Below are 25,848 nucleotides of genomic sequence, written 5' to 3'. Positions count from 1 at the left end.
TGTTCCTGATTTGCAGCTGTTGCCTGGTCCGATCCCCAGGATTAATGACCCTACGAGATCCTGACCAGATTAACCCCTTAGTACCCAAGTCTTCGTTAATCAAACGTGCATACTCCCATCCTTCTTGCCAGACCCACGTACGCAAGGTCTGGCTGAGGCACGCTGGGGGATGTCTCAAGCATGAGCCCTGACCCTCCACCCGAGGAAAGCATGTTCTCCTGGGCTGCTTCTGTCCACATGTCTCTCTCTAAAAAAGGCATTTAAAAGAACTTCCTCCAGCTCGGCAGAAAGTAAGAACATGACAGAGGCGTGCCAAAAGGACATAGGAGGCAACTCGAAGGGCTTCCACAGGCCAAACCTGGAATAAGTTTAACACCAAGATCATTAACAAGTGTAATAGGAAATATAAATAATTGAAAAAATAGGAATCTATGTGTCCATACTGATAAGATAGATGATTCACATTTAGGCTGCTATGTGTCCATCCATAGCTGAATGGATAAAGAAGTGGTGTGTATATATCTATATCAGTATCTACATCTATATCTATATCTGTATCTGTATCTACATCTCTTTCGATATATATCCGTATATATATAAGCATAGATAGATAGATGATAGATAGATACACACAATGGAATATTATTCAACCATAAAAAATAATGAAATCTTACCATTTGCACTGACATGGATGGGTCTACAGGGTGTAATACTGAGTGAAATAAGTCAGAGAAAAGCAAATACCATATGATCTCACTCATTTGTAGAGTTTAAGAAACAAAACAAATACGGGCACCTGGGTAGTTCAGTTGGCTAAGTGTCTGACTCTTGATTTTGGCTCAGGTCATGATCTTACAGTACATGAGTTCGAGCCCTGCGTCAAGCTCCAGGCTAACAGTGTGGAGCCTTCTTGGGATTCTCTCTTTCTCCCTCTCTCTGCCTTTCCCCCATTTGCGCTCTCTCTCTCTCAAAATAAATAAATAAAAACTTAAAAAAAGAAACAAAACAAATGAACAAAGAAAAAAAAAACCAAAAAGAAACAGACTATTGAATATAGAGAACAAATTGGTGGTTGCCAAAGGATGGGTGGAGGGAGGGGTGAAATAGATCAAGGGAATTAGAAGTATTCTTATAGTGATGAGCACTGAGAATTGTATAGAGTTGTTGAATCGTACTGTACACCTGAAACGTATAAGAGTGAATGTTAATTATACCTTGATTAAGAAAAAAGGTGACTGAGATAGATAAATGAATGGATGGATGGATGGATATAAATAGATGGCAGGCAGACACACAGAAGAGATGGAAGACTGTTACTTATAGTAGACTGACATCTATTGTTTGGTCAAAGTGGACAGAGTGCTGGAGCTGGAAACCATCAGCTTGTAATCATCATGCTAAAGATTGATACAAGCAAAGGTCATCAATGGGCACTAAATTGAGGAAGGGGATTTTGATATCAGCCTACAGTTAGCATTTTGCCCCATTTGCTTTATCAATCTCTCACGCTCATTCCCTCTCTCTCTCTCTCTCTCTCTCTCTCTCTCTCTGCAGGATGCTTGCACCGTCTTATTAAAGTATCTTCCCACGGGTTGCTCATTAGTTGCAAGAGAAAAAAACACTGTGCCTGCAGAGTGGAGACATTTGACACCTGACCAGGGGACCAATGTGCCCATCACCACTGAGAGGAGGCTGGATGGACATGGCCCCCACATGTGATGTGATACCGTGAGAAAAACACACATCACCTCTGCTGGAGTGTGAGAGGGGACGCACAGCAGAACCAAATCATGAGGAAACATCAGACCCAAACGGAGAGCCATTCTATTTTCAAAGGTGGGAGGTTGTCGTCTTTAAAAATGACAATAGAAGAGAAAAAAGAAAGTCAAGGAACTGTTCCAGATTGAGGGCAACCAAAGAGACGTGACAGCTCTAAACACAACATGTATCCTAGCCTAGATCCATATTGGGGGGAGGGGGATGCCATAAAGGACATTATGAGTCAATTGACAAAATTGAAATACAGATATTAAATGATTATATCAGTGTTAAATGTCCTAAGGTCAGTGAGTATACTGTGGTTCTGTAAATGACAGTCATTATTCTAAGGAAATACACACTGAAGTATTTAGGGGGCCAAGGGGTATGATGTATGTAACTTACTTGCAAATGCAGAGAGAGCGTGTGAGAGAGAATGATAAGGCAATGGGGCAAAATGCTAACTGTAGGTTAATCTGGGTAATGGGCACACAGATATTCTTGCAACTTTTCTGCAACTGTGAAATTATTTCAAAACAAAAAGTTTTGAAAAATAAACAAACTTAGAAAGAGATATAGTGGAAATGAGAGAAACAGATGTAGACGATGGAATCTTAATGGTGGCATCGGTTTGGGTTTAGGGCTGATCTTTTTGGTGGGGAAGGCAGGGGTGCTGAAGTCCAGGTGGGGTTAGTTGTTGCTCCAGGCATGGGTCCTGCCCTCCCAGCCACTCCTTCTCCTGCCTTTCTACATCACTGTTCCCACCGGCCTCCCCCATCGCCTAAGGGGCTATATGTCAGGTCTTCTCAGCAATTATTCTAATTACTGCTAATACTGGCACTGCCCTGCTGAGAGGGGTCAGATACTCTGGGCACAAAGTGAAAAAACCAACGTGGGACTCTTCATAGCCATTGTCAGGCTTGCCCCAGGGAGCGGCGCTAATCTCTACTCCGCGAAAGGCACCCTGACCGATCACTTTCTGTTGAAAGAACGGAGCCCTCCTTTGCCAAGAAAGAAGACACCGATGGAGCCATCACAAAGACTCCCAGTCTTTGATATGACGTGTATCCTCCACTAGATAAAAGCAGGAGTCAATGGGATGGCTAATCCTTCTACAGTGAAGAGATACTGTGTGATTAGAAACAGAAATAAAGGTGAGGAACAGTTTGGTTGGGGGTGATGGGCCTTCCAAAGGACACATCAGATGAGGAGGCTACACACCAGAGTCAGACTGCCCCGGAGCTCAATTCCCCCACCTCCCCGGGGGCCTCCCGCATCAGGTAGCCCCGACTTACGGCAGAAGTCATAGGTCCGCCAGGGGCCCACCTCCACGTCGGCGTTCTTGCACGCGCTTGCGTACCGGGCCACGGAGTCACAGAGCTCCGACTCATTGCCTCCGCTCTGGCACAGACGGAAGAGGCAGGTGCGGTAGTAGGCGGTGACGTTGACCACTCCATGGCACTCGAGGAAGGAGCTGTTGGAGGGGTCATTGATGATGCCACACCTGGAGCGGCTCCGATAAAATTTGAGCAGCTCCGAATCATTGTTGCAGGCCTTCAGCAGGTCCCCACACTCCCCGTTGCAGATCTCCTCGAAGGTCGTCCAGCTTTCCAGGAACACCGCCAGGTTGTCCGTGCACTTGCCGTTGGGGAGACAGAACTCATCGCTGGCGTTTGCATTGAAGAAGCCACACAACCCGCCGGTGCAATTGAAGTAGGTGGTGGAGAGCCGGATGTACAGCAGTCCGATGTCTGTGTATTGGACCGTCACAACACCCCTCGACTCTACTGTCGTGCTGTTTTTGTTGCGATAAATTTCCAGCTTCCCCGAAGGATGGAAAAATGGTAATTCTACCTCCTGGCCATTCAGCTGAAAAAAATCAAATCACTCTCATCACTTCCAGATGCGCTCAGAGTACCCACCGTTTCCTAGGCTATGAAATAGAGACACGGTTCTGCCCGGCGACTCACCCTTTGAGAAAATGTCAAGAAGCTGACAGTCTAGGGACACCACACAGACAGACGCAAACTGTTTTCTCATGGGCACCTCTGTTTCTTTCTTTCTACCTCTCCGATTCAACACATTTGCTGTTTCTCTGCGTATACATACGACCCTAGGCTAGCCCCAAACAACAGTGAAATGTGAGTAGACGTGGTCTTGATACACACGTGGCTTTCTCCTTCTGCGTGATGGCTCCTTTTCACTGGTGGCGCCCCTTCTTCCCCACCGTTCTGGCCCCTTCCTTTCCTTCCGATTTGTTCCTGTGCCCTAGCCCCTCGGAGGCATATAGTTATCTAGCTGTCCATCCACCTTATCTACCTTTTACTATTCTTTTAATAAATTAATCTCTGCCAGGGTGTCAGTGGGAATGAAAACAGCTTTTTCAGTCTGCGGAGGTGTGTTTCCTCTTCTTGCACAGCACAGCACCACGCTGACTTCTGTCTTCCAGATTAGGCTTCATGTTGGGCTAGGAGCAGGGAGGCCTGCCCTCCCGTCACGCCAGCTCTGCCACCACTCAGCTGTGAGCTCCCCATCCCTCGCTTAGCCCCTGGGGTCTTCATGTGCAAACAAACAGTTGTACTAGATGATTCCTAACGGTCTTTCTTCAACTAATGATGTGGATGCCTAACGACGAATATTTTAGACCGGGTCAGAGGGGCAGGAGGTGCGATGGCAGGTACCCTTTGCCTGACCTCAGTGGGTTCCCATCTACAGGGAGGAGAATCGGTATAGTACAAGGTAAGAAGCACAGACTTTGAAGCCAGCCTGCCTGGGCTCACATATCACTCTATGGCTGTGTGTCCCTGAGGAAGTTACTTAGCCTCTCTGCGCCTCGTTTTTCTCGTATGTAGAAGGTAAATGAGGATGAAAACATATCCCCCATAGGTTAGGTGTGACAACTGCTTAGACTAGCGCTTGGCACACGGTAAGCGTCCGGTAAGCATCGGCTGTTACGGAGACCTAATCCTGCTTTAGCTGTATCTAATTTGAGAGACTCCGGCCTCACTCCATTTCACCCCCGGGGAGACTGATTCGGTGCCGAACGTTAGGCAGCGCTCCCACTTCGGAGCCGTTGCCTTCCTGGAATCCACTCATGGTCAGAGCCAGAAAGGCATACCCGAAGAGTTCCTTCGCTTGGTGAGACGCATCAGAAAAGCCCCAAGGGCAGCCGGAGTCTTACCTTGACTTCCGAAGCCCCAACTCCTCCGATCTTGACCTCCTGGTCAGCCACCAGGATACGAACGCCTCGCAGCCAAGCAGGCCCCGCATCGGGCTTCTTCTTGTTGATGTCAATTTCCAGATACTCGGGCCGCTCGGGGCAGGTCTTGAGGAGGGTGTAGGAGAATTCGGTGGGGAAGGCGTAGGCCACGCCGTCGAAGGTGTGCAGCACCTGGTTCTGGCTGAGCAGGCACACGGTCTCGCGCTTGGGGAAGCAGCCCTGGTAGCCGTCCTCCACGGCGCACACCTCCCCGCTGCGGCACGTCTTGTTGAAGCAGTAGACGTCCCCGCCCTCCTCGCACAGGCACTGCACCGTGCAGTTGGCCGTGGCCCAGAAGAACTCCCCCATGGTGTAGTAGTGACCGTCGAAGTCGCAGCCGCACTTGTGCAGCGGGACGCACTGGCTGGTGCTGAGGACAAAGCCTTCGTTGCACTCGCAGCCCTCGGTGCAGGGCGTGGCGCAGTTCTGGGAGGCCGTCAGGTCAGAGCAGGTGTCCGGGCAGCTGCTGGTGCACACGGAGTAGTGGCTGAAGCTCGGGCACTGCACCGTGGATACTGACGTAGGGAAGAGGAGAGAGCGTGACAACAGATGAAGGCCCCGGGGTGGTGACCGTGGGGAGCCACCACACACGGGAGCCCCACGGGGAAGGGCGCTCATCGGGCGAGAGACTTTGCGATCGCACCCGTAGAAATCAGCTCGCTGCTTTGTGACAGCTATGGGGCAACGTGATCGAATCGTGAACTTTGACTCTCGGGCGATCATCTTGACTGAATTACACTTCAGGTGGCGATCCTAACTGGACTACACTGATTACTCAACATCGATTCATTACTGGATGATCTACAACCACTCAGATGCTCTAAGATCTTCGGCTGATGGACACAGAAGTCGATCTGACCTTAAACAGCATAACCTATTCTTAAGAGGAAATAAATCCAACTTGCAGGAGAAAAGAAAAGATGAAAAGGTGGTTGGGGCCATTTGAAAACATGAAATTTCTTACAGGGAGGCACTCAAAATACCTAAGTGAAGACTATAAAAGACGATGAGTGAAGACTATGAAAATGAGTACTCTAGGATCTTAAAAATAAGAAAGAACCTTGGTTATGGGAAAGAATTTGTGTGTCTGCACTGCCAGGAGACTGGGTTGGAGCTAGAGGTCTCCTCAAGGCCCTTCTTGCCTCAAAACCCTCTGGTTCTCATTTTAAGAACGTGGGAGTCTACATAAATGCCTGAGTCGGGTCGAATCCAAGAGGCAGGGGCTCAAGGGACTGCTAAACTAGCTGTCTGAATTAACTGGAATTCATAGCACTAACGTGAGAGAGAGGGGGTGGGCAATGCGGAAGATAGGACCACTAGGGGGAAAAGTAGCCATTACAGGCAATTTGCTTAGGTAATTTGGATGTTCTTAGATTATACAAGGATCAAAAAAAAAATCCATAATCAATCTCCACTTGAGTATGCTCCTGGCATACTTAGAGGCTGGTCAGTCACACAACAAGCAATAAGAAAACACGGTCTCTTCGTAGTTGGATCAATTCTCTGAGAATTGAACCTGATACACGATTTTGTGAATCCAACATGTACTGAGGGGGAAGAAAAATCTCCCTTTGGTCTCGGAACTGAAAGAAACTTTGAAACCTTCTCATCTGCGTGGGAATCTAAAATGCACAGACATAATGTTCTGTATACCCATGTGGAAAAACCAAGGGCCAGGAGAGAAACAGAATTCCAAGAAGCGGAGTTGTTTTGACTTGTCTGCTTGCTTGCTTGTTTTAAAAGTTTATATAATTACGAAAAGAGAGGTTTAAGTGGGATAGAAGGAGAAAAACGAGACAACTAAGTCGTACAAAATGCTTCACGCGAAAAGGTAATTCAAAAGAAGCTGAATTTCCCCATGCTGTTAGGGCTTTCTCCTGACCACCTAGCGCTTCTGAAAAAGGGCCTTCTTTCCTGATGTTCTGTGCTCCCTGGCTGCAGCCCTTTTCCCACTGGCACCAGTGGGTCAGCGAAAACATGGCAGAGCCAGAGACACAGAACCTAGAGGGACGGAAGGCAGAGAAGAATCAAAGAACAGTTGCTGTTGGTTCCACTTGGGAGGTGAATTTCCCCCAGAGCTGGTTATGATTACTCAGACCAGTGTCTGTGTTTGCTCAATGGCCACAAATACAGCCACCTTCCCTCTGAACACCCACCTCCCTTCTTAACTCAGGGATAGCCATCCCTGGGACAGGGCCTTCCTCGCGTCAAGCATTTCCTGCCACTCACTCCCTGTTTCTGGACCATTTGTGCTCAAATGGTTTTCTTGTTTTCTGGCTATGGTATTGGGTGGGCAGGAAAAGTAAAGATCCTTTTTGCTGTTCATTCTTCATAACGTGTGGCTATGTTAACCTCACCCTCACTCTTGGGCAATTTGTCTTAACAAGGAGAGTTTTGAGGAGCCCGGAAACCCTCTCCCTGGCCCCCTGCGCGAGCACGCCCTTCCATTTGGATGGGATGCCAGCTTACCACACCCAGTCTGGACCCGCCAGTCTCCGATTGGAATGCCGAGGGCCTGGCACACGAGCGCGTAGGCCTGGATGGCTTGACAGAGGAGTGTCCCATTGTCCCTCACGCTGCACAGGTCATACACACAGCTGTGCACAAAGGCTGTGGGGTCCACGACGGTGCCACACTCCCACAGGGGGCCGTCCGTCTTGTTGAGGAAGCCGCAGTAGTCCAAACCAAAGAAGAGGGCTTCCGTGGCTGTGTCACACAGAGTGCAGTTGTCCACGCAGCCCGAGTCGCACTTCCAGTCGGCATGGTAGACCCGCCAGCTCTCTCCTAGATCCAGGACAGACATGGCCGGCCTGCCGTCAGGGCGGAGGAAGTCGTCCAGCGGGTTTTTATTGTAGTTCCCACAGAGCCCACACGTGGAGTTTATGTAGGAGCCTGGGATGGAAATGGAGGCGTAGTGCTGGCCATCAAACGTCACTAAGAGCCCAAAATCCGTTTCCACGGCAGTTGACATGCCACTCTGGTAGATTTTCACCGCCCCCAAGTCTAAGGTGACCGGCAAGGAAGTCACTAGGTCATTAACCTGCCAACAACAGTAACAATAAAAGGCAGGTGAGCAGGTGCCAGGGCAATGGGTCCCGCGGAGGTCGGGAAAGGGAGGCCAAAGCACTCTCCAGAGAGAATGGTCCCCCCCCCTGGATGGCCTAGGCTCCAGTAAGCTTGACTTCTGTTAAGGCAGAGGCCTGGGGGAAGCCACAAAAGCAGGGTGGCGTGGGCCAGCCAAGCACTGTGCATTTGAGACATGACAGGCATTACCACTACTGCCCTAGACTCCTCTGGGGAACAGATGGTTGTCAACCCTTCCTGGCTGGCTCTAGGGCTGGCTTCAAGTCTCTTGGTGAAAGACTAGTGATGCTGTTTTCCTTTTCACTCGTCTAAATTCATTCTTTAAGTCTCCACTGAAGTCACATCTTTTCCATGACCTCGTCACTGCCTATAGCACTCCCTGATCCCTCCTCCCAGCTGAAATGTGTGCCATGCTGCCCTGGTATTATTCTCTGAGTGCATCACCCTGTCACGTCCTGATACCAGGACTATGTCATGTAATCATTCAGCAACACGAACAAACGTGAACGCCTACTGTGTACCAAGCACTATGTTAGGTGCTAAGGAATAAAGAATAAAGAAAATAATTGTCCCCACCCCTCATGGAGGTCCCGGTCTACTGAGGAAGAGAGACACAAATAGATATTTATAATACGCTGTTTTAAATACGCATTAATGGATCATACAATGGGAGGATAGCAAGTGACCACTATATCCAGCCTAGGGGGGGTCACACAAGACTTTTTGCAGGCAGTAAGTCTGCCCTGGGTCTTTGAAGATGAACAGAAGTAGACAAAGGAAGACTGGGCTCAGGGATTTCTAGGACAAGAGAGTAAAGGCGGGTGGTTAGGAACAGCTACGTGAATACGGGGTTGCCCATTGGGCGGGGCGGCCAGAAACGAAGCTGGAGACACGAGCAAGGTCCACGGTCCATTTAGTCAACACATGGCAATTTAGGCCTCTCTGTGTGCCATGCACTGTTCTAAGGGTTGGGGATTCGCTTTGAGTGAAATGGACACAAATCTCTGCCCCACGGAACTTATATTTTAGTTGAGGAGACCGAAACCAAACAAAATAAACAAGTAAAATATATAGGTATGCCAGGTTGAGCAATTATGCAGAAAAATAGAGCAGGGAATGGGGATCACAAGTGCCGGGGAAGAGGGTTTTTAACTTGAAATAGGATGGTCAGGGAAGGGGATATTTGAGATGAGGAAGCAAGCCAGGAGCTTATCTGGGGTGACAGTGGATCACGCAGAGGTGACAGCCAGGCCCAAAGGTGGCGTGTGCCTGGGTGCTCCCAGCACGACTGGAGCAGAGACAGCAAGGAGAGGGCAGTGGCAGATGATGCCAGAGAGATAAGGGCAGCCAGAACAGGTAGACCTTTGTCGGCTATTGTAAAGCCTTTGGCCTTGACTCCGAGCAAGATGGAGAGCCAAGAGTGTGTCTAGGGCAAAGGAGGGACGTGATCTGACTTCCATCTTAAAAGAATTCCTCTGGCTTTCGTGTTGGGTGCAGACCCTGGAGGGCCTTTTAAGCCATGTTTTAAACAAAACAAATTCCATAAAAGCAAAAAGCACTTGGATTTCTATGCTGCAGAGAAAGCCCCAAAAGGTTTTAAGTAAGGGAATGACATAGTCAGATTTGCATTTCAGAAAGCCCACTCTGGCCAGCAGGTCAAGATTAGAAGCAGAGAAACCAGACAGGAAACTGATGCAAAAATCCAGGGGCGATGGAGCATGAGGGCCTAAACTACATACAGACGTGAGAGAGTGGGACAAGCTCATGGAGTCTGCTCGGTAGGACCTCGTGGGTTTTTTTGCAGCGGGGAGCAAGAAATGGGGAACAGTCAAGGGCGAGTCTCAAGCATCTGGCTCACGTGAGTGGGTGGCTTGAGAAGCCTCCAACAAAGAGAGCTCATTTTCTTCTCTTTCACATTTAACACGCCCAGCACCTGTAGACATCACGTTTATAGTCTGGGATGGGAAGGTTATCCCTACGTCAGTCCTAGATGGGACACACTGTGAGTGCACAGTCAATACATTGGAACTATATTGATCTCGGGCACACGGGAAGGAAAAGGGTCTTTACGGCCACCATTGTAGCTACTTCCTCAGTCTTCCAGGAAGTGAGGCAGTAGCCTATCTAAGCATCTCTCCAAGATTTACCATCGCAGATGTCTTGTGCCATGGCCTGCCTCTAATGGGAGGGGGGGACCAAAAAAATAGGCCTGAGAAATAAGCTATCCTACAGAGAGCTACAAGTAGAGAGAAAAACCTAGGAATTGATCGATCTATCCTTATCTCCTAGGTAGCAGTTTAGCTGACAAGGGTGAGAAAAGCCATGTTATAAGGAAGGTCGGCTAGCAAGAGCCCTGGATGACCATCATGTACTGTCCATGCTGAGACGGAGAATGAACTCTTCCCCAAGGTTAGTATAACTGTAAGTTCCAGGTATGCCCACTGACCAATGCTGGCAATGGCCAATGTCACCTGTCAGCCATATAAGCTCTGAGCCTCAATTTCCTCAATGGCCTCCTCCACTCTCTCTCAAGCTCCTGCTAACAAAGGGCAGTCTTCTGTGTCTCGAAGCAAAAGCCATGGGGTGAACCGTCTCTGGATATTACAACAGTCCCCCCCCAACCCGGTTCCACTGCATCAGATCTAGTGCTACTTAGACTGACATAAGCCCTAGGCTGACCACGGGCACCACCATCTCCCAGTTTCTACCCTTCTCCCTGGTGTAAGTGTTCACTGCAACCCCATTCATTCCCAACAGAAAACATGTCTCCGTTTAAACCACCGATTAGAGAGATACTGCGTTTGTCCCCCACAGTGCTCTGAGAAGGAGCTCTTGGGTGATTTCTTCTTTCATCCCGCCGGCCTCAACTCTTGACTAGCCAAGGGTAACTGGACCTCTTCTCATCACTTCCCTCTTCTCCCTGTCTTCTAGCCACTTTCCTGATACTGTCTCTCCTAGGATGTGGGTACTGGGTGGCAGGGCGGGGTGAGGAGAGAGAACTAGAATTGTAGAAGCATAGGTCTTAGAACTAAAAGGGATTTGGGTGGCAGTGGAAATGTGGGAAACAGCATGTATTAGGTGCCCACTGTGTGCCAGGCTGTGTACTAGATGTCACACGCGGCTGTTCTATTTCATCCCCAGGACAAACTCAGAAGGACCTTATCATCTTCCCCTTTTGCAGATGAGGAAATTGAGGTTCAGAACTTGCACGGCTGGGAGGTGACAGGGCCTGACTCTCATGAGCTGGGCTCCAAAGCCACTGCTTTCTGCTGCCTTTATCCCAGTGCTAAGGAGAGGTAGCCATACTATGGCCATAGAGCCCTGCCTCCTAGACACTATCACCCCATTTTACAGATGGAAAAAAAGAAGCCCAAAGCACACTCAGCCAGCAGTGGTCACACAGGGATTGTGCGGATCTGACACCAGAGTCCGAGTTCTTCCTCCCCATATGCTATTTGGCCTTGAAGCCCTTTTCAATGGGGCACCCTAAACTACCTGAGTTTATTTGGGGGAGAAATATGAAAACTGGTAAGTATTATCTAGAAGGAGACATTTATTATATTATGGATGTTTGTTGGCTGTCTTTAGCCCCCATTAGCATATGCAATCCTAAATTGTTTGCTTTGTTATTTGAAAACAATCCAAAGGGGGGAAATCCATATACAGGAACCAGTCCCCAGCATATGGAGAAAGGGGATCTATATGTTGCAAGAACAGATCTTGCTGGCCATTCCGGCCAGGCCGAGTGTGTCTGGAGAAGTCAGCTGCCTCACAGGCATTTCAAAGCCTCCTTCTTGCTTCCTATCCCTCTCCCTGCCTGTCCCCATTTGACCCTGGGTGGGGGCTCCACTGTCCGTGGAGTCACCCCCCCACCCAGCAGAGCAGGTGTATCCAGAGACACTGGGAAGCCGTTTGGTCAAAGGAAAAGGAAGCCATTGTTAGCTCACAGTTGGAGTCACATAACCTTTTCTTTCTGAAACATTTACATTCACGTCCACATCTCCCTGTCGCTACAGAAAATTGAGGAATCCGTGCCCTATGCCTGGACGATGGAAAAGAGCCACACAAAATTAGCAGAGCTGCTGGGCCTGAAAGAAATGGCAATGCTCCTTTCCTTCTGAAAAAAAAAAAAAAAAGTCTGACTGTGAGTGAAAAAGATTTTTAATCAAAATGGAAAATAGAAATAAAGCATAAAGCTTTCTTCCTCAACTACAGATATCATACACATCCATCCCCACAATACAGGCAAGCAGGAGAAAGCTGGGGAACATTTTTCTGGCTTGAAATAGTAACATCTATCTACAAGAATAAGTATTGTGCTCAGCAGCACAATAGAAATTTAAAAGGGAAAAACGTCAAACTTCCGTACCCCCAACTCTGACCTTGATTTCATATGCAGAACTGTCCCTAGAGAGACTAACCAAATAACAGGCAAATTGGCATTTCGGCCACAGTAAAACCTCACTTTTCTAATTATGACCATGATAAGCTGCACAGACCTAGGCCAGGCAGAGCCAGAAAAAGTGGAATTAGTTCCTCGGTCCTGCCTTTTGTTGGATATGCTGTGTCAATTAAAACTACAACGCATATTAAAAAAAAAAAAAAAAAAAAAAAAAAAAAAAGAAAGAAAGAAATCCCCGCATTGGCATCAGTTCTGGTTTGTAATCTCCGTAATGACCTGCATGCATGGGGATTAAGGATCGCACGGGGTTGCGCAATCAACCCCTCATGGTCTTGGTTATTATTGCTTGAATAAATACACGGCTGCAACAAGGTTTTCATTAACGTTATGAAAATTGGGGCCTCCACAAATTGAGTAATTGCCAGTGGCTTCTTGCTCTCCCTCCTTTGCGGATGTGCCTGCCTGAAATCCAGGTGGGCAGTGACAGGAATCATTTGCATACGCTAAACGGACCGGCAGATATCCACTTTCCCCTCTCTTATTCCAGGCAGGAGTGGGAACCTGTTGGAGGGTGTTTGGGCAAAGCCTTCTCAGAACCTTCCCACCGGCGTCGTGAAAGAGCTCAGCAAGCCTGCTCCCAGGGGGGGCCCTCACCAGCGGTGCCTCTGGAAACACCAATCAATTTGGAGCTTTTTCCAACAATGCAGCAGTAGATTTTGGGCAAACAGGAGGGGGGTGGGGGTGGGGGAGGGTTGTTAATGAAAGGCCGTACTGAGTTATGGATGTATATTCTGTGTTGGCACACCATCTCCAGGGCATGACCATGTGGCTGCTGCTATTGCAAGCCAGGTCCCTGAGAAACTCAGCCTACCTCTCTTCCCAGTTACTTCTGAGCTTGGACATGTGGGCATGTATGCACGTATGTGACAGCGTGTGTGTGTGTGTGTGTGTGTGTGTGTGTGTACGTGTTTAGGAGGTAACTAGGAATTTCAGTGTACTTTAAGCTATATAGTAGAAAGAAATATCGAGGAGAGAGCTGAGGTTGGCTCTTGTACAAATAAAATTTAGCCTAGTTAAAAAAATGTTACAAGCTATTTGCAAGGAAAGCGGAGCCCTGAATCTCTTCCGTACAAACATCACACAGCAGAACCAGCAGATCTGAGGAAGTCTTCCCCCGGCTCAAGATTCTCCAGCTTCTCCAGCTTCCCAGGAGGGCTGGAGAGGGTCTCACCTTGACTTTTCCATAGCTTCCTTTGGGGATGAGAATCTTGTAGCCATTCACCTCCACAGAGAGCTCCTTCACCCAGGAGACGGCTGAGCCCCCGCGGTGTTCGTTTTTGGCCTCCACGCTGAAGAAGGGGAGGCTGGAAGTCTGCAAACACTGTCGGGCCAACAGGTAGGCACAGGAGCCTTGGAAGTGGAAGAGGAAGCCATCAAAAGTGTGGTAGTGTGGCTCCCCAAACACCACACACGTGCTGGTCTCCACGGGGCTGCAGTAGAAGAATTTGCCTTTGGGTTCGCACACTTCGTAGGGGCTACAGGAGGCCTCCTGGCAGTAGATCTCATTGTTGAAATCTAGACAGCGGCATTTGATGGTACAGTTCAGGTCATCCCAAAACACCTCCCCTCGCCGAAGGAACTGTCCTGGGGAAGAATGACATTAGAGCCAACATTTATTGAGCATTTACCCTCCAGGCCAGGCGCTGGGCTGAATGCTTTTCCTGCATTATACCATGGAATCCACACAAGAGCCCTATTTGGCAGGTATTATCGGCCTCACTCGATGAAAGAGGAAACTGGGGCTAAGGGGAGGTTGAGTCACCAATTCAGCCCAGAGTGCTCAGCCCCTCAGGAGCGAAGCCAGGGTTCTAAGCCGAGGCTGTGGGAATCCAGTCTACCTCTTGGCATCATCGTCTCCGCGGCTAGAGAGCACACTCTCATTCAAGGGAAGACACGTCATCTTAATCCATGGCAAAGGCTGTGACGCACGGGAGTCATACCCTTCCTTCCAGGGAGAAGAAGAAGGGTACTCCAGAAACAGGCCCAGCTTTCCCTGGAAACTTAGCAACACAGATTCCTCCCGTGCTAACTTGTTCACTCATCCGTTCATTCAGCAAACATTTGCTGAGGGCCCAGTATGTGCCGGAAGAGATCAATAAGCATGAATCAGGAGGCAGACACACAAGTTTAAATCCCAGGCTCCCTGGGAGGGTTCTGGAAAGGGCTGATCTCTAGCTTCAAGGGCTCATAAATCATGCAAACACTGCTTAGGCAGAACGTACATGATACAAGTTGCCTTCTCTCTCACCCTAGGTAGGCCCTGTCCTTATCCACCGGCAGAACTTCTGGACAGAATCCAGGTTAGGAGGAGAGTGAGGTTGGGGGAGGGATGTCCTTTATGGGATGTACTAATTTTAATATGTGCTACTGTTTATTTGGCAGACAATCAGGCTTTGAAACAATTCCCAGGGGCGCCTGGGGGGCTCAGTCGGTTAAGCGCCTGACTTCGGCTCAGGTCATGATCTCACGGTTTGTGGGTTTGAGTCCCGCATCGGGCTCTGTGCTGACAGCTCGGAGCCTGGAGCCTGCTTCGGATTCTTTGTCTCCCTCTCTCTCTGCCCCTCCCCTGCTCACGCTCTGTGTCTCTCTCTCAAAAATAAATAAACATTTAAAAAATCAAAAAAATAATAAAAAATAAAACCAGTTTCCTAAATCAAAGATCTCCCCCCACCAAAAACTCAAACTTTGCCAGTAATTAATATCAACCCTCAACTGAAAAGGAAGCGTCTCTGGGCTGGGGCCTGCGATCTTGTCCTCTGCTGGGTCAGAGCCAAGAGACCGAGAAAATGGTCACAAACCCCGCAGCCAACTTCCAAGACCACCGGCTTACTTCTATCTGCCTCAGTGTTCTAACCTGTAAAGGGCGGGGGGCAGTGCTATTTTCTCATCCCTGTCCCATGGGGAACAGCGATGCCACAACCAGTCCACATACACAAGTTGATAGAGGCGGAAGCATTTGTAAATTGAAACATGTCTGAAAAGGAAAGCATCAGAGGCACAACATGAAGAAATGTAAATGACGTCCTACATCAGGAGTTGACTGTTTGAAACTGTAGTTTGGAAAGATTGGTCAGGTTCGTCTCTAGAACTGAGTACTCAGTGAACGGCATAGGCTGCAAGACGACCCCAAGCAGAGAGCATGGGCGCATCCGGAACAGTCTTTTCTGTATCCGTGCAACAGGAACGACGATGTCTCCACAGGCAATTATGTTTCATACCTGCTGAGAATAGAGCCCAAATGTGGGATAATAGATTTATTCACATTCCCAGCAGGTCATATGCATCAGCCCCGAAGACAGGCCCCGAACCTCAATGCTCTTTGGCACCGGTCCAGGCTGCATATATTTTAACAGCCTCCGCTAAGTATGATTTCCAGTCTCTGCTCTCAGGCTTCCAATAAATGAGAGGAAAATGCCTTTGAATAGAGGAGGATTGGACCAAAAGGTAGACTCTCTGAGATAATTCTGTTTGCAAAGCGATGATATAATAAACCAGCTCTATGCAAATCTCCCCCTGCTATCACCCAGGCCAAACCCGATTCTCATTAGATTGATATATGTCTAGTGGCACATAAAAATGCACAGCAGTCTGTATAAGGATATTGAATTTGCCCTGTATGTGAAACCCAAACCCATAACTCAGGAGGAAAAGAATGAAGTCAAAGTGGAGACTTTGTACACGGCTGGCATCCGACCAACTCCACAGCTCTGCAAGCCAATGTTTTCCATTATCACGGCATTTCATTCCCAGGGCTCAGGCGAGAGGCTGTCACTGGGCACTCAGGTTGCACGGCCACAGCCAGTCGGCTCTGTGATGCTTGGACACAGGGGCAGAGGCACTGGGTATGTCTAGTCCGGGCCGTCAAGGGGAGATAGAGAACATGGCATTGGTCTCGTATCTCTCACAAGACCTTAAGTGGGGCTGTATTTACACTCTGTATGGGAGCAGGGCACGATCTCTGCAAGACTGGTGAGCTCAAGAGCTAGATTCTTTCCCAGCCGGTTTCATACCAGCTTAGCTCCAAATCATTTATTTGCTAATTTTGGAACGTGGAGGACTTCAGAGAGTCTACGGAGACAAGGATGCCCAGGCATGTAAATGCCCATCTTTACAAATGACCTTTAGTTAGAGCCAAGTCAGGAGGTTTGATAAGCCTGGCCGCAGTGCAGGGAATGGGGAAGGAGGCGTGGGCATCTCAGACCGGGTGGACATGGTTTTTCTGTCTATCACACAAATGGAAGCTGAGTCAAGAGAGAACTCGGAGGCCTCCCAGGGCTGCTGAGACATGTAGGTCCCCAGACCACGCTTCCTATCGGAGGAGGACAAGAGACCTCCTGAAACCTTCATCCCAAGCCCAAACTTTCTTAAACATCTGCATTTCCCCCCAGGGTCTTCCTCTGTGCTTCCACAGCCCTCCTACCCTCTCGTCCATTACAATGTGGCCTAGACTGTGTCATCACTGTCCCCCTGGCTGTCTCCTCTATCACAGCAGTGTCATGAAAGCCAGAGTTCCTTCATGCCCAGCACCTGATGGAGTGGAGCCCCCCTATTGGGGCTTTCTAACGTTCTTTGGAAAGAAGCAATGAATGGCTGGCTGGCTGGCTGGCTGGCTAAACGGATAGATGGGCAGATGGTTGGGTGGACGGACAGATAGACAGGTGGATGATGTCCTGATTCTAGTTGCAGGAGTCTCCACTCCAGAAGCAGAAATACGAACAGAAACACGGCTTTCTGAATACTTTCACACACATAAGAAGCAGGAATCTATAAGCCAGGATGTTCTTGTGAGAGTCCCGGGCTGTTTTGCACATCCAAAGAGGTTTTGGATAGTTTAGAAAAGGCCCCAAACTTTGGATGCCACCGTAAAGGAAGAGAGGCTCAGCTACAGCTTGTTCAACACAGACCTAAAGCCAGCTTTGATTCTCCCCAAACTCCTGTATGTTTTGCCGCTGCAGACAGGAGTTTAGGAGACGCTACCCTGAAGACGATGACACTTCCCCCCCTTTCTTTCTAATCACACTAGGGCGTGCTGATTTACTCCCGTGGAGACGTGGCAACGCTCTGATCTCTCCCACTCCTGCAGATCTACAGGGTGCAGATGGCAAAGCAGGAGTGAAGAGGAGAAGAAAAATGGAAAGGGGGGGGATGGCGGCAACAACAACAAGAATAATGTTAAGCAGGAGGGCTCCCTTCTGTCCCTCTGGCTGAGCAATCGCTCAAGAGCCACGTCCACTTCTGCGGAGTTATTTCGAAGGGGAAGCTGTGTTCACACCCCAGGCAAGGACTTCGAAAACCGCTGTGGAGCAAATGCAGGGTTTCAGCTCCCGGTGTGATGAATGTGCATGCTAAAATTGCCTTGATCTCCATTACCCAGCTGAGAGATGTCAAGAGTAAGGCATCGGGAACGAGCCCGCCCCCGTGGCTTAAAAGCCTGCCTGTCAATCCACACCAAGCAAACCCTGCTTTGCCATATGGAGAAGAGGAAAAGCCTTTACCTCTGGAGGTGCAGCCATTGGCTGGGTCAATTTCCTTCCCGTCAACTTTGAATGCCCAGCGGCCTGGAACATTGACGTTCGTGGTCTCTTGGATATTCACAATATCAGGGGTTCTTGACCCCGGGAGGCTGAAGAAATTGGTGAGGTTTCCACCATTAAATCCTGCCTAGAGCGCAAAAGGAAGGCGAGACTTGAACACAAACACCACCCTTGTGGGTTAACTGGCCCCCGTACCTTATTTTCAGATTCCGGCACATTGAAATCAGGAGACCCCTTTTCCTGGAGTTCCCGGGGCCACCACTGCAGGTGAGAAAGGCCTGCCTAGTTCATGCCACACCCACATCAAGGTACCACAGATGGGCAAGATTAGCCTCTCGGTCCACCTGCAAAATCAGACACGCTTCTCTAGCTCAAAACGGTTGGCAGGGTTCCCTCCAGCACGCTGAGCAGCCTAAGCAAGGAGAAGAGTACTTCGGAAACGGTGGACATGAGATGGAGAGCCACATACCTGTGCCATCACTCCCCCAAGGCCAGTCAGGGGGTCACCGCCGCTCGCTGTCCCAGTGGTCCAATTGATTTCATAATAATTGAAGAGCGTGAATGTATAGGATCCATCAGACACCAGGACAGCCTGGAAGGTGTTCACCTACAGGATGGCAGTGGGTGGTCTCATGACTTCCCTTCCCAGAAGCTCCTCTCCCCAGCCCCCTCTACCCTGCACCTTCCCTGCCCCCCAGCAGCTCAGAGCTGCTCCAATGCCAGCCCTCACACTCTGCCTCCTCTCTGAATTTGTTCTCGCCCCCAGTCGGGAAAGCAAGACATGTGGGAGCATGCACCTGAAAAGAGAAATTGCCTGAGGAGAACCTAGGGGCTGACTCAGCACCCCTTTTACAGCTCTGGTTCAAACCAGAGAAGTCAGAGGCCCCGCTCGGCTTGTGATAATGCGTGAGCACCTATAGATGGCAGCATGAGAATAAACTATAGGAAGTGGTCCAGGCAGGGGAAGGGCCACAAGCACCTGTTCCCTGAGCAGGTTGGATGGGGCGTCGGCAGGCGGGGAGGAGGCCCATCAAATGCCCGTCAGTGTTGACTAAGGGCCAAGGTCTGCACTGTGCTCTCTTGCGTCCTGGAAAACACCCGCTAATCTTGGTGAGCTGTCTCCCCTCTTTAAAATGGAAGTTGGAATGTGGTTTTTAAAACGCACTTTTTGGGGAGAAACTGCTCTTCTAATTGAGCATTTATGTATCACATTATATCTGCAGAAATCTCAACACCCGCCTGTACCTCAGACCGATGCTAAGGGGGGCAATTTTTTTGGCCCTTTCTCATCTGAGAGCTTAAAAACCGAGGGCTAAGGGAGATGAACTGCTGGACATTTTGCAAGGATCTAGCGACAGAAGATGGGATTCGAGCCGGAGCCCCCAGTCTCTCTCTTAGTGCACTGTCATTACACGCGGTCTTCATTTTCACCTTTTTAGGATAGAGATGTTATATAAATTCAAACAAGCCTCGCAAACAGTTTCCAGAAACAAGCCGTAGCCAGCTCTGTCCTTTACTGTTTCCCTTGGTTAATCCCTACCCCTCGACACGGGTTTTCAGGAAATGCAAATAAAAGGAGGGCTAAAAGAGAGGAGGCTGACCTTTTCCATTCAAGCCTCACACTTTCCCCAGCTGTCTGATACCATCGTGGCTAACGTTCCGTCAGACACAGAGGAAGACCCAAATTCTTATCCTGTGTAATCAAACTGGGGTGGAGGATCTTGGAAGCCCCAAATCTCCCATCCTAGACAGTCTCGGGGAGGGAGACAAGGTGCAAGTAAAGAAAAGCCCTTTTTGTAAATGCGAATTCTCTGCTTGAGCTCTGTGCCTGCCATAGCCGATGGCGTTCATGATAGGGTCGGGCCGGTATATGCCTCTACTCTTTGGCCCAGCTCAACAAAAGAGTTAAGTGGGGCACCGAGATGCCTGAGCAGTCAGCTCGAGATTTTGCTCTAAGATCACTGCAGGGTCAGGTTCTGGAGACAGGCATCAAGTCAAGGTCACAGGAGGTCTGAAGAGCAACCCTCCTCCAGACTGGGATTCTCCTTCAAGGAGGATATCCCTTCTCCTGAAATAAAGTTGGAAATATCTCTGGTGCAAGCAGGTCTTGAGAACAACCCAGAAGTCACCCCAAAGCCAACCAAGCACCCTAACCACCCCACAAGGGCTGGCTCACCCTCGCGCACGTTCTGCCTCGCTCTCACACACCCTACACGTACGTATCTCCTCAACATTTGCTCTTAGGCTCCTCCCGATCTGTTTTTGGTGAAACCGTGTTTTTTCCATTCTTGAAAAGCCCTTTTATTTTGCAGAGGACTTTCAGTGATGCCTGGAGGAGGAGGCAGCTGGAGGGGAGAGTCCAGGAATTGGAGTGAGGGGATATTAACTTGAACCTTGCTTGGCCTCCTGTGAGGTTCAAATCTCCTCGCTTGTCACTAGGGCAGCGCACTTAACTTCTTGGGCCTATGCCCCCACCTTTCAGGTGGAATGAGTTTTGCTTACGACACAACATCCCTGTGGGGGCTAAATGAAATGCACAACTAGCCTATCACAGCACTGGGCTCACAGTAAGCTCTTAATAAACATTAGTTTTCCCTCCTGAAAGTAGAGATGTCCTCTTCTCTCTTCCTTGCTATCAGGCTTCCAATGAATGGCAACTTCCACCTCTAAGAGACTTCCCACGCCATTTGCTTATTTGGCCCAGTGATGTGTGTTCCTACAGAGGAGGGGAAACCTGGGGTGACGACAGATGGAAGAGGAGTCAATTTAAAAGATAGAGATGGATGGACAAATTAGCAGCTTGGAAGGCTTGTACCATCTTTTCTCCAAGGAGCCCAAAGCACTTAGCGGTTGCCTCATTCATCCTCATTGAAAGAGTTCTTACCTAGCCCCAAAATTTCCTCCAAAGTACAAACCAGAAAGTATCTAAATTATCTTGCCATTTTTATGGCCAATGGAAGTTTTTTTTGGAAAAAATGGTGGTCAGCATTTGATGGGCATTTCTTCTCCTTTTTCCCCCCCCACTGACACTAAAATTTATCGATCACTAGCATCCTGCATTTTAACGTTGTAAGGTATGAGGCTTGAAGGACATAAAACATCACTCCAGGAGTTGTTAGCAATCCATAACATGACAGAGGGAAATGTATGCTGCTTGAGAGGTTATTTCTAGCCAACGCATCCACTGTTTAAACTTGCATCTTTCTGTTCTCCAGAACCTCTTAGCGGTAAAGTGCATTCTCATGCTCTGGGGTCAGAAGGTTCTAAAACACAATGTGCTCAATGCGGGCAGCCGTGAATGGCTGGCCCAGCACTTTTCCACCTCTGCCTCTAACTCAGTAGTTTCTATTCCATCCCTAAACAACTGACTCATTGCCAAGGAAATTGGAAAACAGATGGAATTGGAAATAATGCTAAGAAAGCAGAGGGCAGAGTTTTGAATGTCTTTGCTTACTGGAAATTATACAGTTGGAGATACGTCTGCTACTTCAAAAATCTCCACTGCCAAAGTCACCCAAACGAGCTGCAGACTTTTGTGAAAACTGTGTTCTGTCCCTTTATATAGAAAGTTGATTATCTCTACGATAATGCCAGTGATAATCTTCCTTATTTGACTTTTATTTGACTGCTCATTTGGGATTTCAGAGCAGATGTTGAAACTTTATTCATGAAACGCTTTAACTGCCCACTTCAATTAGCATCAAATATGAATAATTCCAGACCTGGTCACAATAAAAAAAAAAAGGTCATAACATAATAAAATGAACCAGGTAGGTCATTTATACCCAAATCCAGCCCCCTATTTTCCACTTCCTACCAGGCTTTGTAAAAAAAAAAAAAGAAAAGCAATAAATAAATAAACAAATAAATAAATAAATAAAATAAAAAAGGAGGGGGAAGGAAATCAGCTGATAGAGAGAGGCATTTGTGCCCCTGGCAAGAAAAAAAAGACCTTTGGGTTCCTGACGGGCCCCTAATCATGTGGCCTGGATAGGGTCACAGGACCTCAATCACTCTCCAGCAAAATAGGAATGCTACCTTCTGCCAGAAAATTATGGAGAGGCTCTTTTTTAGATATTCATAATGATAAGTGATAGAGATGACACATGCGAGATATCATTACAGCTGACTGGACTGCTCAGGTATGATATCTCCCTCTGTTTCCTGGAAAGTAGGTGGCAAGACTCATTAGTTTAACTCAGGAAACTGACACTCCTCAGCTCTAACAATTAGACTCCGTCACAGCAGTGAAGACGGACAAGAATTAGACTTCAGGATAGGAAGTGGAAAACAGAAAATTTGAATTATTACAGGTGTGGTACTGCTCCCTCCATAAAACGTGACTTCCTCCCATGTCACAATGAAAACCCAAGTGGCAGAGAAGGTTGCCATGTCTTTGAAGTACTTCCTGATGTCCTTGGTGGCTCTTTTCAAGATGACAGGGTCCATGGTCTCTCTGTAATAGATCTCTCCCCGGATTCCATTGTGCACATCCGCCCAAAAGGGAGCAATGAAGGCCCTCCCATCCGTCAGGGGAAAGGATTCTGGCGTGAACTGGCTCACTAGCACATTGAAGGAAACTACTCCATTGTTATTGACCTGAAAAAATAAGACAGGTTGGCCAGAATGGATCTGCAAATGTGACGTCAGAGTCACAAACCAGTAGAGACATTGGCCTAATCATATGAATGAAAACAACTTTTAAACCACTGAGTTGGAACCCCCAAACACCAGCTTCCAGCACTCAACGAGGAGGTTCATTTACTCCCAGACAAACTCATTGGTTTTCTTTCACTTCCAATTTGTGGTCAGCCTCATTTCTTATTAATAATCAGTCTTGTTTTCATGTTCTTTATCCTATCTCTGTTTACACTTATAAAATGCTACCGGGGTGTGTGTGTGTGTGTGTGTGTGTGTGTGTGTGTGTGTGTTTGCGCACGCACATTGGGCCAGGCAAGAGGTAATGTGAACCATAAAGAAGATCCAGCATGACAGATGCAAAATAGTTAGAAAAACAACAACAACAACAACAACAAAACCATGGAAGCAACAAGTTAAATTAAAAAATTGTTGAGCTGTTTATTACACCTTGATTCCTAGTAGAAGAGAGTCAGTAAAAGCTAAATCAAATACTCCATTATTGAACTCAGATCTCAGGATCAACCATATCCTGTTCTGAATGAGGCATTTAAAGGACTGCTATTGATTCAATTGACTTCACAACCACTCTGTACCCACGTCAAGGACGAGGTTACAACCTACAGATGCCCAATTCCATGATAGCTCTTGTAGTCTGATGGCTTCTTTGTATAATCTCTGCATAAAAATGGAGATGTGAAATCTATACGTTGTATATGTAAATGACTATCCTATGGTGATTTCTTCATGACTTGCAAAAGGCTTAGTAAGCTTATTAAATTACTGAGCCTACTGCAAATCAGAGCCAATATGCACACTCCATTGATGCAGGACCTGTACACAATTCAGCCTCTGCCTGTGCCTGCAGCTCCGTGAGATTGATTTAACCTGTGGCTTGTACAACGGCTTCGACAGCAGAAATGTCTGGGATGGGAACACTTGCAACACCTCCAGAAAACCTGGAGATCACTTGCCTATACATTTAATTGTTGGTTGCATCCTCTTAATCAGTAATATTATGGACATTAACAGTGACCCAGATCCCAGCGGTAAGTTATCAGTGCCTGGACCAAGGGTGCATCAATCTGTTTGGGGAGCCACAGTGTATGGTTTGGAAGGGAAGCGGAGATCCAGCTACAAGGATGTTAAGAGCCTCTTGGGTGCGCGAGAGAGCCAACAACCCAGAGGAGAAGCTCGAAAAAGATTGCACGACTCAGAGTACTGGAAACCCAGGGAACATTTTGCCCCCAAATAAGTCTACCCCAAATTAAGGACGCTCCTTTTGCAAGGGCAAGAATTGTTCAGACTCCACGATACAATAGAGGAGAAAGAGGAGCTCGATGAAACGCATGTTTTCTAGAGGTCTGGGAGACTAAGGCTTCCAGAATGGAAGTCCTGTACACGTCTCTCATCTCCAAAACCAGCTCAACGCATTCTGAAATTTACAATCGGCTGTTACAGACTAAGGAGGCGCTGCTGTAAGTGGACCCCAAAAGGCATCTCAGGATGCCAGAGCAAGGTATTGGCTAGGAAATAACAGCTGTCATTAAGACTCACAGACTAGCGGAGGGAGGTGGTATCGACTCACATGTGTTTTGCTTACATTCTGTAGTGAAGATCAGAGGTTCTCAGACTTTTGTGGGCCTCAGAATCACCCGGAGGGCTCATTAAAACTCAGATTACCAGGCTCCCTTCCCAGCTTCTGATTCAGCAGTTTGGGGGGGGGGGTGCCCTGAGATGTGGCATTTCTAACAAGCGCCAAAGTGATGTGGATGCTGCAGGTTCAAGGACCACTGGTTCGACAGTGGAGGAGGGAGCCGCTTTCTGATAGGTGTCAGTCCTTGGAGATACATCAAAGTGTGGGCAATACAGAGGTCCCAGGTGCAGAGATGGCCAGAGACAGAGGCATTGGAGTTTCAGTTCTTCCTTCAGGGCAAGACACAGAATGGAATGGAATGGAATGGAATGGAATGGAATGGAATGGGATGGAATGGAATGGAATGGAATGGAATGGAATGGGATGGAATGGGATGGAATGGAATGGAATGAGATGGAATGGAATGGAATGGAATGGAGTGGAATGGGATGGAATGGGATGGGATGGGATGGGATGGGATGGGATGGGATGGGATGGAATGGAATGGAATGGAATAGAATAGAATAGAATAGAATAGAATAGAATAGAATAGAATGTGATAGAATCTACATACACCTCACCCCATGCTTTAAGGCCAAAGATAGAGACAGGTTCAGTTTCTCTGAACCTTCTCAGTGTGCCACCATTCACTAGCAACAAACTCAAAGACCTAAAAAAAAAATAAATAAATAACCTGAGAACACAGGTGCCCAGGAGAACTCTGACACAAATGGTACCATTTCTTCATGCAGGTTTGAAAATGGGGCCCCATGGCATAGCTCAGACCCAACAAAGACGGCCAGTTCTGCAAACAACTTACATATAATAGCTGATTACCCCTCTACGATGCTCTGGCTCTGTTCCAAATTGGTAGGAAGCTAAAGCACAGCAGATGCCTAAACTTTTCACACCCCCAGAAGGGAAAGAAAAATGATATTGCTCCTATTGTGGTTCATTGTATCTTTTTATCTTGTCGCGTAGCAGAAATAATGTTCATGGCATCGGGGCCTCTGCTTCACTTCTGTGTTTAATCACCCACAAAAGCAATTTATTGCCCTGTATACTCCTCTACTATGAACATTAGCCATTAAATATACCTTTGACTTTCTTAATCATAAAACCTATCAGCTCATGAAATCTCAGAACTTGTCGTTCCGGCTGGCAATAAATCTTCCATTCCTGGAACCCTGGACGAAGGTGTTTAAAATGTTTTCCTTAATGGTAAACAAAGAGCAGAGCCCGGCTCTCCTCCACTTACGTAGACGGTGCGGTAAGGAACGCCAAAGAAGAAAACGGGGATGGCCAGCTTAATCTCGGATGAGCTTCCGTCGTCTACTTTCGGGGTTTTTGTGTCATTCTGCCAGAATGGATACATGAGCTCCCTGGGCTGAGCTGTCGAGAGAGACGGTGGTAAGCTAGATGGCAGGGCCCTCTTCGCTTGGCAAGCTGCTTCCCTCCCACCCACTAAAGCCAACTT

At 48.0% G+C, this 25,848-nt stretch overlaps 1 protein-coding gene across 2 annotated transcripts in view; it reads right to left on the bottom strand.

Annotated features, from left to right (window-relative positions):
- Positions 1-25,848, bottom strand: part of LOC115525502 (tubulin-specific chaperone cofactor E-like protein) — a 145,985-nt gene that overhangs the window by 41,129 nt on the left and 79,008 nt on the right. For both annotated transcript variants that reach the window (XM_036064311.1, XM_030332722.1), the window contains 8 exons: positions 25,630-25,763; positions 22,409-22,696; positions 18,567-18,704; positions 18,059-18,224; positions 13,735-14,147; positions 7,487-8,057; positions 4,940-5,532; positions 3,054-3,627 (listed from right to left, as the gene is read on the bottom strand). In XM_036064311.1, coding sequence (XP_035920204.1) covers positions 3,054-3,627; positions 4,940-5,532; positions 7,487-8,057; positions 13,735-14,147; positions 18,059-18,224; positions 18,567-18,704; positions 22,409-22,696; positions 25,630-25,763 — 2,877 coding nt within the window. The remainder of the gene's footprint in view (positions 1-3,053; positions 3,628-4,939; positions 5,533-7,486; positions 8,058-13,734; positions 14,148-18,058; positions 18,225-18,566; positions 18,705-22,408; positions 22,697-25,629; positions 25,764-25,848) is intronic.

The sequence above is a fragment of the Lynx canadensis genome, chromosome D1 (genome assembly GCF_007474595.2).
Source record: "Lynx canadensis isolate LIC74 chromosome D1, mLynCan4.pri.v2, whole genome shotgun sequence".
Classification (NCBI taxonomy): Eukaryota; Metazoa; Chordata; class Mammalia; order Carnivora; family Felidae; genus Lynx; species Lynx canadensis.
This window is presented reverse-complemented; position numbering and strand designations above follow the sequence as displayed.